The 12,543-nt window shown below is 36.4% G+C and overlaps 1 protein-coding gene across 4 annotated transcripts in view; it reads left to right on the top strand.

Annotated features, from left to right (window-relative positions):
* Positions 1–12,543, top strand: part of LOC129569160 (disintegrin and metalloproteinase domain-containing protein unc-71) — a 303,850-nt gene that overhangs the window by 156,346 nt on the left and 134,961 nt on the right. For all 4 annotated transcript variants that reach the window (XM_055447710.1, XM_055447708.1, XM_055447709.1 and 1 more), the window contains one exon: positions 11,160–11,210. In XM_055447710.1, coding sequence (XP_055303685.1) covers positions 11,160–11,210 — 51 coding nt within the window. The remainder of the gene's footprint in view (positions 1–11,159; positions 11,211–12,543) is intronic.

Here is a 12,543-nt window from a genome sequence, read left to right as displayed (position 1 = left end):
TGCGTGCGTGTATGTGTGCCACGATTAAAAGTTGAGTAGCTAATTAGTTTGATCGCAATGAAAAAGCAATCAAATTGCTATGCAACGGCCACAAAAGCCGAAATCAGAAGATAAAGTCGAGAATTCGAAGCAAATTCCAAACAAACACAGTAAACACCCAGAAACTTTGCGCTTTGTTTGTGTAATCACCATTGAAATTTAAAAATCCAAAATTCCGACTGCATTTGGATACTTCGAATATATTAATGATCTGGTTCTGGCTCTGGTATTGAAAATAACATTTTTATGTGTGTTGTTTTAAATATTTTGTGTGATTTTTTTCCCACATGAGGGATTTTAAAAGGACCATTATTCTGCTTATTTGTGCAACTCAAAACTGTGCATTTTTTCATACGTTTGCACATTTTTATTGGAATCACATAAAAAATACATTGTTTCGGCAGCCATACCATATTAAATTTCAGCGCGCATACTGTTTAAATTAAGTGCATGAGCGTCATTTTAATGAAATATTAACGAGATCAGTGTAAATAATAACGTAATTCGAAAAAATATATTTTCAGCTTTCGACAATGTTTTCCCATTGTTACGAGCAAAAAATGAACTCGAGTTGAAAATGACAATTTTTTTTACGTATAAAGTAATTTGAAGTTGAAAAATTGATTGGATCAAAGGTTCCCATAGTGATGACTGTCATTGAAGACTTTTAATTAGGTTTGCTGCGGTTAAATTGATGTAAGGTGAGATTGCGAAACGGCTGATGTCAATTTACCATTCTTTTCTCCACTCTCACTTTGCGTTGTATTGTCTTCTCTAGTTTGAGTATTTTTATGTTTTTCTCTGTAACATTCTCGTCCAAAACACACATCTGTACGAGTGTCCACCCAAGAGAAGCGGCCAATATGTTTATACGCTGTCTATCCGCCGAAAATACACTACAATATATATTCACGCTTATTGGACGCCGAATTCAATATATATTCTAATGTATTTTCGGCGTATTCTTCAGCGTGAAACATATTGAAACTTATTCAGGCGCCCTCTGATGGCCATGAATGCATTCATTGATTCAATATGTTTCACGCTGAAGAATACACCGAATATACACTAGAATATATATTCAATTGGGCGTCCAATAAGCGTGAATATATATTGTAGTGTATTTTCGGCGGATAGACAGCGTATAAACATATTGGTGTCGTTTCTCTTGGGCAATGTGTCCAATTTTCTGTGAACCGTCAATACAAGAAGTTGTATCCCACTTCTTCGACCGGATTAAATTTGAAATGCCAAGCGCAAAAAGAAAGCAATTTCTTTATTGGGCTGACGAACAAAAAAAAAATGATGACGAAATAATACCGGAGCGCTTATGCTGAACGCTCATTCTCCAATATAATTAAATATAATGATGATCTCAGTAGCTGGTTCTATTATCGGTGCGACCAGTATGCAGCAAAACTGAAAGCAATTTGAACGATTTTGCACCGAACATAATCCTGAAGCCACTTTCGCTGACTCACGATTAGAGGGCAAATGAAAAGCGTTATGAACATACGATTGCCACAATAGAGAGTGAGCACAGAGTAAGAAAGATAGAGAAAGAAAAAGAGAGAATAAAAAACGGCATCCAATCATCAAAAGTGGTTCACGTTTTGTGCATTTATTTCCATGGGAAAAGCCAAATGTTGCCCGTATTCATCAGGTTCGGAAAATAATATGGAATAATAACAGTAATTTTTGAAACAAAAAAAGCAGCGGCTGTTATCCAGTCTCATCAACAGAGTTGTATATTAGACGCGCGGTAAAATGGGTGTATTAAGCGAAATGAAAAACAACGATGAATGTATTGCAAGAAAGCGAAGCAAAACTATCACATCATGTGAGTCAGCAGGCGGATTGTTGTGTGTTGGCATCCGACCGAATGAGTCTAATATTAAAGTATTTTGCTGTTGCTGTTGCTATTGGAATGGTACGTGGAGTGGCTGACAAGAAAAATGCAAAATTTTTGGAATATGGCGCTCTCTCTATTCTCGTTACACACTCAATTTTGTTCGCCCAGCATCCAAGTGCTGCTTAGAAACACTTGATGCTCTGGCAAAAAAAAACAAAGATCTTATTACAAGCACCAAGAAAAACACAAGCAATACATGTACGTATATTTGTATATATAAGAAAATAAGAAAAACATCGCGTTTGCCATACCATCGCTTATATGCAATACATTCTGTTAAAGTGGCGCGTGCTTACCTCAGGTAAATTTACGAGTCGTTGATGTTATGGCGACGTGTTTTGACCCATAAAAGAATACACCAAATAGTTTTCGATAAGCCCGAAAATTGTTTTACCGCAATAAACAACGTGCAGCAGTCGTTTCTCTTTTCCCTTTTGCATATGGCATTCTGTCGCGCGCGTCCACACTCACATGCTACAAAACGCAACTAAATTTACGAACCTCACTCAACAAAGGATTATTCGGTTTTCTTTGGATGGAATTCATCGCAACGAGAATGAGTTTGACTAATTTACTTGCACCAAAGTATTTCACCAAAGGCATTTTTCGAGCCAAAAAAAAAAACGAGAAGATAATTTTCAATGCTTAGTGAGCGAGAGAGAAAAAGAGAAATAAAAAAGTATGCACGTAATGAGCTTTCCGTATATTTTTTCCTAGTAAATGATGGTATGATGTCAAAATAAAACTAATCGATCATGCGCTTTTACTACAAAAAATCAACTTTCAAATTACTCATTTTCAGTGAGGATTTTTTGTTCGGTTCTCTTCTCATTTCGCTATCATCCGCGATTTGTATGAAAATCGTTTCACACAATGTAGAGCAGTTACCCCCTGGCAAATGGGCCATATGAAAAAATGCTTCAATAAATTATTACAGCAGATTCTCAAACGAGCAGAAGAAAAATTACATTGCATTCATATCAATCACGTCTGCTTCCCAAAAATCTCGGAAAAACTTTTCCGTTGAACTTTTTTTTATTCTCTTTCTCTCTCGTTCGTTTTCACATAAAACTCGAAAGACAACCCCTTTCTTCTAAATTTTTCAATGCTTGTGCTGAGTTCATATGGAACGTACGTTTCAAATATAACATACTTGCATAATATTAATTTAAATAAATTGCAGAGATTTTTCTTGTTTAGCATTTTCGTGTGCTATTGCTGAGAGATCAGAACGCATGCTAAACGGATACGCTGAATGAATACTTTATTGCTTAATGTATTCCAAATGTTTGCCGGAAGTTGGATTTTTCCGCTCTAGATCTGTACTTCAATGAAATGGAAAGCAAAACGGGAGAAAATGAAAAGTTTGGTCGGTTTTCATCAAAATGGTAAAAATTACTTTACAAACTTTTAATCAATCGGATACGTTTTTCTTCCGCGATTTTTTATTCTTCGGAATGAGCAATGAGCAGCATTAAATATGCAATCGACGATTGGAACAACATTTCGAATTATCGGCGAAAAAAAACTGAGCTGCTCTTTAATTATCTTCAAAGTTCGGTATTCCATGCAAACGAAGGCATCCGAACTTTGTTGTGACCTTTGCAAAGGGACCACAAATATTAAAAATACGAATGGAACCGTTTGCTGCAGGATTTTATTGGATTTTTCGAAAAGATATTTATTTATGCTCTCGACTTCAAATATTATCGATTCGATTTTAACCGAAACGAATCTTATTTGTGCCATTGACGCCCAAGGCTTCATTCACTCTGTTCACAATAGAAAATTGAGCAAAGAAAAACTTGTCAATTTCAAAGCGCTGCTTATTACGAAATCGGATCAAACGTATGCATGGCCAAATTACTTTGAGAGAAAAATCAAACGAATTTCACATTCGACAGAATACAAATAGATTGAAATAAATATATGAAAGCATTCACATGAAAAGTCATGCCGATGATGTTCATGGAAAAGCATCCTTTATCATTTCTGGCCACATGCCATTCCCATTACCACTGCCATTCCCGTTGGCATTGAATACGCATCCAATTCCGGAAGTGAGAAAAAAAGAGAGACACAAAGAGAGAGCGAGCGAGCAGGCAATAGGAAAGAACCAAAATCAAACAAAACAAATATCCCATACTTATGGAAAATGGATATGATAACATATTAAATACGAATCGAATGGAAAACTACCAAGACAAACACAAATCTAAACCGAAAATATCGGGATCGAATGCAAATGTAAACACAAGTATTCCATTTGAAAAGAAACGACCGATTTTCGATGGGATCGATAATGCTACTTGAAAATACCTGAAGCAGAGTTTAGGGCGCGCGTTGAGCTATAAAACGGAAGACGATTGAAAGCATTGAAAGAGAGTGAGACGGAGAGGGAGAGAGAGAGAACACAAGGGCAAAAAATGGAACGAAATGTAAAATGTGGTTGATTTCGGTGGAAATTGATGCTTCTGAATGTATTTAGAAATCAATTCATAGCGCGCATAAAAATATACTTCAACACACACACAAACACAGCCGACAAGAAGCCGAAACAAATAAAAATGTAGAGAACCTAGCACAGAATGTAGGTAAAAAGTATTGAATTTACGTTCTTTTTTTTCTCTATCTCTCCATTCCGGTTGCATGGCTTTTTTGCCCAAATTCATATTTGCGTTTGCTTTCAGCAATTTTTTTCGAATTTCCGCTAGTTGAACGAAGAAGAGCCGAAAAAATTGGGATGCACAATAAGAAAGCACATATACGGAAGAGAAAAGAAGAGATGTAGCGAGGTTAACAGCCGTCATAGCGATTCACAGTATCATAGCGATGAAAGCGGTATCGTGAAAATATATACACTTAAGCAATACCCTGAATTGTGCTCAATTTACTTTAGATGAGTGGAACGAAGAGAACGAGAAAAAATGATGAATTCGCTAAAAATTGATGGCAGAAAGTGAAAGGCAACGCAAACAACCGCAACGAATGAAAGAGAATAAAAAAAAATAGCACTACCATACGAAAACAATCTTCCAACTTTTGTAATCACTCAACGGTTTTTATGTAAGTTGGTGCGTGGTAGTGTGTGCGTGTGCTCATTTTGCACCGCTCGGAGCGCATCAGCGACAGCGACTACGATACAAATGTGTAAACATAAACAATGAACGAACAAGATTTAGTTCATCGGGGCTAAGAAGTGTATCAGTCCTGAAAAAAATTACACATCGCATGCAAAATTTGCTGAAACACACATAAATTGGATGCGCGCGCGAACGAATGAACGAAAACGAGTGGATGTTGCTTGTTTTCTCGCTTATCATGCCATTAAATATAGAGAGCGACAATTGTTTACTTTCATCACACTGTAAGTGCGCGGCAGTGGCCGTCAAGCTATACACATAGTTCATGCAACGACCAAAATGAAAAGCTTAGGCGTTTTATTATCATCTTTTATCTCTCACATTTCAGTGTATATAAATTCATCTCTTCAGTTCCTATGTGAGATAGAGAGATCCAAAAGTATCGAGCAAAATTATGAATTGCGAGTCGTCATATCCGAGCAACATGACCATAAAATGAAGCAACGAATTTCGACGATCTCATCAAATTGAAGAAATTTATGCCGTAGCCCCCGATATTTCTCTATCTCTCTCTCTCTCTCGATTTAAAGAATTCTTTGAACGCGTGCAATGCGCTCAAGTAGATACTGATGACTGCCACTATGAGAGCATGCCAGCGACCCAAAATTATCAACAAAAAACAACAACAACAACAAACACAACATGAAAGAAGACAAAAGTATACAAATACAGAAGAGAAAATACAAGATTAAAATACATCATAAATTTTATCTCTCGCTGCGTGTAGATGCTTTTTACAGGATCGACGAAAACGACTCTACAATACGTATGCTAATTTTCTCCTTTAATCTGTATATTTGGGCGCTTTGTTCGCTTGTTGTCTTGGTGAATGAGGCGAGCAAGCTGATTTGTGTCGCAATAGCCGAGAAAATATTAAGCCGACGAAAATAAAAAGGCTTTCGACCATGAAAATAAATCACCATGCCATGTTAACAGACTGAGCAACTGTAAATTTTTCGAAATAGTGACACGACTGCTATAAATACTCCCTTCCATTCAAGGATTCATGCACCGAAACACATAAATCGCTATTCGACGGAAATTCACTTGAAATCGAAATACCAGAACGTCAATATAAACGTTTGTTCTGTGTAAAAATTGCAAGCTTCTGCGTTTGCGTAATTAGGAATTTTGACAAAAATCGACTGGACAGAGCTTTTTCTCCGAAAAACTGCTTCAATTGTATTGTTTTCATGCTTCTACTTTTCCCTCGGATTTTTACTTTAGTCTTGATATGGTTTTGAGTATACTTTGAGCGATGCCATGTACGTCACTTGTTTACGACAACATCTCATTCAAACCGTTATTCAGTACATTGCATTCGGTATGTGTAGACTATCGCTGTTGAAACTGTCGAACCATAATTTGACATTATGTTTGCCATTCAAACCGACAGATCTAACTACTCAAACGTGGCTTTATTTCAAGCATTTTGTTCTCCACTCTTTGAACACGATTGCATGCTTCACTCACTCGCATCAATTTATGACCGACGAAGTAACAAAATATTTTATGGATTTATCTTAGTGAGCAAATATTTCGTGACCAAAAATGATATCTACCAAACTTGATAGCCATTTTTGGGTCTGTATACACGAAAAGAAAACATTCCTCCGCTTGCTATGGAGTTTGTTTCAATTGAATTGAGTCGATCTGATAAAGAAAAAATGAGAGAAGTAAAAAAAAACGAGAAGGACGCTTGCTTTCTGGTTGTACTTGTAACAAGTAAGCAAAATGTTGCGTTATTTTGTCAACACAATCAGCCGCTTTATCGTTATCAATCGGATTTTATGACTAGCAATGGTTCCACTTAACTTTTCATAATAAAAAAGAAAACTGTATAAAATTCATTGTAGCAATGTTTCAAAGTTTTGATCTCATTTCAAAGAGAAAGAAGAAAATTGGCGGTGCTAGACGAAATGTGGCGGAAGAGCGCCATATGTTCATTTGTTCATCAGTAATAAGCACCTGGTAAATGGCGAAATACCAACTGAATGATGTTATTCGCTGCATATTTCTTGTTATAAAGACTTTTTGATCAAATTATGATTAAGTTCGTGTGTTTGCCCATGAAATTTCTTGTAATGACTCTCAAATATGGACCCAAATCGGAAACGAAAAATTTTCAAGCTCGGAACATGCACACATATAATCACAGCGAAACATATTATCACGGTTCGAAGAATTTTCTTCGTGTTTTTTTTTCGATGCTACTGCTCAACGAAAGCATCTTTTTTCGATATTGATTGGATTAGTCCTGTTCTTCTTTCTGATGGCACAGATTTATTTTGCGTCATTTTCTCATGGCGGCACATTATTAACGAGAAAATCCAGCGACAAAGGAAACGACCAAAAACCGAAGCAAGAGCAAGTAGGATAGAAGGAAAAACCGAATGAAAGAACATGACAAAAAATACGATAAAAAGAAAGCTTTAAAGCAAATTACGATAATTCTTTCCTGCTGCCGATCGACGATGCTGTTCGTGTACTACTTTTTAGAAATAATCACGCTATTGTTATGGTGTTTTTTTCTTTTCCTCGCACACTCACTCACTCGGTTTCTCCGTCTCCCTCTCTCGATCTCTCTTTTTCCCGTTTTCGTTCGTTTTTCATTTGAATGCTTTTTGCGCTAGCGAAACGCCAATACACAGTTCTGTTTGTTATTTCACGCTGATTGCTTTTCAGGTTCAGTTTTCTTAAGTCCCTGTTTCGTCGTCTCAATGAGATTAAAATATAAGCACGTACCATACACGTTTTGCGCACACACACACACATACATACACTCACAAGAATAGCACGAGCAGGAGCAAAAATTGCGAAAGCACACATAAAACCATTGCGATGAGATTTCTTCCATGTTTTTCTGCGTTTTGCTCATTGTATTGAAGTCGTTTTCGCTATCCAACCGATTTGTAATGCGTACTGGTGCTCAGTGGATGTTTTTTAAACGGAAAGTGGAAACGTACTCAAGAAATGTGCAGCGGTTTTGGTATTTTGTAACCGTTGGTATGCGAACGTGTACAAATATTCATTCCAATGTATCAGAAAACATCGATTTCACGCCTAAGTTGTTGGAAAAACGAACGCTGTATTTTTTCCGATGAAAAGTGCGTGTATGTATTTCCAGGCGATCCAAAGGATATATATATGTAAACACACACTCAGCTTTCTCAATATATTGAGCATATGGAAGCTCAATGAGAATCTGAAACTACAGCAATTTTTACGGTTATACGGTTTATGCGTTCACCTTGCAAATTGTCAATTCCGAAACATATGTTTTGCCTTTCATTTTGCCTTCAGTCGGCCGAATGGAATATTCCATCATTGGAAATGGTTTGGGTATATGAATCTAGTCGGTTAGAAATTTAGACTTTTGCTTATCGGTGACATTCTCCCGTTTTGTGTTGATTCGATTCAAACACACGAATTTTTTTGGCTCATTTCGGATGATCTCAGCTCATGACGTATAAGTCTACCATATCCAAATCGATTCGAATTTTTATTGAAATAATTTAAAGAATCGAGGTCAGCACTTCCAACTTTCGTTGTGTAATGGAAATGTTGAATTTCGAATGGAAATTGTGGTGCAAGCGTCGGCTTGACAAAAACCAACATACTTAATGAGTTACAGAATGTTGAAATATTGATCGAAATTAAACAAGCTGGTCCCCAATTTAATTTGAAAACCAACTGAATCTCTCCGAACAACAGAACTCGAGATGAATATTTAATAATTCCATGGAGCACAACACCAATATAAAATGTGTACTTTATTGCAAACGACAAAATTTATTTCATTAAATTATTTATAGTATGCAATTGGATTTACTTACAGTTTCAGGTTTGCATGAATATTCCGAAAGTTTTGATGCAAAAAAATGAGTTCAAATATCATTAAATTTTCAGTTCGGAAGAGATTTTGAGTGTCAAACCAACAAGTCCAGTCTATCAAGACTTCAGTGTGAAAGACGCTTCCGAAATGCCCAAACCTGTTCGGTTATTGAGAGAATAGTTGCTCGAAGTATACCTAAGATATTTCTTATTCATATGTGTTTGACATATCTGGACATAACCCAAAGCTATTTCATTCATGCTATGGTGGAATGCATAAAATGAAGCTTACATTCGTATTTACTTATTAATGCGGTTATTCTTCCTCAGCAAAAGATGTTGTTTCAAAGATGGAACATAATTCTTCAATTTATTTTCGCCTGATGAATATTTTGAACTGGGCTGGAATTCTAAGTCATTCCACCAAAATCATTCGGAATTATTTTTTTCGTACATAAGACCATATTGGAGTGAAAGAGAGAGATTCCACTATTTTTCAGCGTTCCACCGGAATTATTTCTCACACATTCCACTCTTCCTTGAGTTATCGGAATAATTCCGGTGGAATGCTGAAAAATAGTGGAATCTCTCTCTTTCACTCCAATATGGCTTATGTACGAATAAAATAATTCCGAACGATTTTGGTGGAATGACTTAGAATTCCACCCCTGATTAAAAATGCGAAATATCAGAAAATAATTGTAAAAACCATCATGTTTGATTCCTTTGAAAAGGCCGGCAAAAGTTATTTTGAAAACCTTCAAAGACTGAAGCAAAAATAAACTGACATTTTACTTCGAGCATCATTCAAGCTGCCATTAATAAATCATTCGCAATTTAATTGAGAGTAGAAAATGTGTCGATATTAACCCTCAACTGCATAAGCCCGCCTTTTGGCGGGCATCATTTAAACACCTGTATAATGTGAATCGTACGGCGGATGACATTGCTTCAAGGGGAATTTTTATTTGTCAATGTTTTTTCTTTATTTTTGTCTTTGGCGTCATTTGTCTATGTCGTACGATTGGTGAGTTATAAACAAAAATGTGCACGAAAACGAAAATTTGACAAAATAAATTATTCGGTTTCCAAATTAGACATATTTTTGACACTTTTAAACAATGGATTTCATTGTTCTCTGACTTATTTCTATCGCATTTCCTGACTAAACCATGGGAAATCTAGGATTATGAATATTTTTTTCGTTATCTATGGCCAAAAATCAACCAAATACCAGCCAGCACTCTCAGTCCTAGGAAAAATTCATGCAGTTGAGGGTTAAAATTTGCATCGAAGTCAGTATAGAGTTATCTGAATTTGTTAGAGGATGTGCGTGAGAGGGGGAAAGAATGAAAAAATGATACCGGTTGTGAAGTATTAAGAGAATCTTTTCTGAAATTTCCATGACTGTCGGCGTGCGGATCGACAAGATAATGTTTCATTATTCATTTGGCGAAAGGAAAACTTGCGTTCCTTTTGAAAAGAGCATTAAAAGTTTAGTTTTCCATATTGATAAAGTCATCAAGCGTCAAATGGCAGGAAAAGAGATAATAATGTTGGAAAATGCGTCAGATCTGAGGCCAGAGTGGCCAAAGCGACCGAGAAACAGTTAGAAAGAGAGAGACAGAGTGTGTGTGTGTGTGTATGGAAAGCGAGAAGGAGAGCGAAAAATGCATTAAATAATAAAAGTTGATAAGTTTATGCCAGCTGAAAGAAAATGCCACTCTTACAAAGTCGATTCTGTTTCAATGAACAGAAGTAGGAAAAACCAAAAGTATCAAATGAATGAAAGAGGGAGAGAGAGAGAAAGGTGAAGGGAGTGAAAAAGCAAGCAAAAGGATGTAAGTCATTTGACTTATGCTTAAAAAGAAGTTGGCAAAATTGCACTTGCACTTGAGCATTCGTTATTTCGCATTTAAAGATGGAAACAGCGAACGAAACTGCATGGGAAAAATGAAAACGCAAAAATTATAATTAATGCACTTTCTAATGGATGTGAAAAGAGAAAAACTTTTCCCCATTTTAATTTTCGGTTCGTTTTCCATGTTATTTGCCATCGCTCAATTAAGAAGTGGAAATGCGAGCGATCGCAGATGTATTGTGATGTTGTGTGTGTGTGTGTGTGTGTCAAAAGTTGGGACGTAGAATTAACAACGAGAGCAATTTGATTACTTTTCTTGAAACGTTGTATTAATTCGTTTCGTTTGCTTTGTTGCCCTTTTTCGTTACAGAAGCCGATTATACGTTGGACGATTCGTTCTGGAATGACGAGAGCCCAGTTGGTAAGTGGAGGTTTTTTATATCTTGCACAATTTTCACAATTATTATCGTTATTTGCCATTTTCGTAACAAAGCTAAAACTGGAATCATTTGATTTTCACCATTGATTGGGTCTGTGCAAATTTGCATCGATTTTCTTTTTGTTTAAATTAAGAAAATCATTTTATTCGTGCATCGACGGGTTCATTATCACCATGCGCTGTTCCCATGTCACCAGCAGAGAAGTCAACTTGAAAAATATCATCGGAATCGATTTAAACGCGCTAGAAAATGGTGGCACAAACGAATGGAATACGCTGAAGCAAAACAAACAGAAGGGTTTAATTGGTGTTTTCCATTGTTAAAACACAAATAACATTTAATTAATGTTAATTACCTAAATTAATGTTCAACGGCAATTACATGGCAGCTCATCTGCCGCTATGAGTTTCTTCGTTGACTTTTGTATTGCTCTTCGACCCGCTTATGTCATCTCTCACGCGTTCAAGTTGCATGAATCGGCCGAAACACCGAACATCTGAAGCTGTGAATTTTGACCCTTTCCGTTGAAATTATTACGATTACTGCTTCAACCGAAGTTTCGTTAGATGCTTCCCAAAACTGCGCCAAAGATTAAATTACGGACAAAGAAAACTATGCCGTGAGCTTAATTTTCCAACGAGCAGAAAAGAAAAAATCAAATTAAACCAAGGAAAAAATGCGAACCATTTATTTCTGTGTTTGTGAGTGTAGATACGTTTATAATTGAATGGGATAAGGGGCGGTGGCAGAAGCAGTGTAACAACAATCCAGTTTATTTGCCGAGTGGATTGCGAAGGGGAGCAAAAATTGCGAAAATAAACAAACTTTCTCGGTTTTTATTACATTAAGCACCATTTCTTTCAATGGCTAAACATGGACATTTGTATAGCTTTTTTTCCTGTCCATTTCTCATCAACTAATTTATTTTCATCTCGTTTTCGCATGCATACGAAACTTTTATGCACATCGAATGGTCAGAGCAACGAATTCAAAAGAATTCCACCCTCTCAACAGAGGGAGTTGGAAAAAGTTTCCGCACATAGAAAAAAGAAATGTGTACTACGGAAAGGGTGGGAGAAAGAGTAGCACACAGTAGAGTGCGTTGTTTGTAAACAATATTCGAGAATTCATTTTTTTCATCAGATTTTCTGGAGTTGTTCAACTAAATTTTATTGATAATGTTTTGAATTGATAGAAAAAGTGAACGCCACAATTCACTAAATACATTAACTTACACGGAGGAAAAACGAAGGGTAGATGGAAAACTCGTCAATTCTTGAGAGAGAGAGAGAGAGAGAGAGAGAGAGAGAGAGA

This window comes from Sitodiplosis mosellana, unplaced genomic scaffold (assembly GCF_009176505.1).
Source record: "Sitodiplosis mosellana isolate CC-2019 unplaced genomic scaffold, AAFC_SMos_1.0 Smas_scaffold_30, whole genome shotgun sequence".
NCBI lineage: Eukaryota > Metazoa > Arthropoda > Insecta > Diptera > Cecidomyiidae > Sitodiplosis > Sitodiplosis mosellana.
Note: the sequence above shows the minus strand (reverse complement) of the source record. Positions and strands in the feature narration are given on the sequence as shown.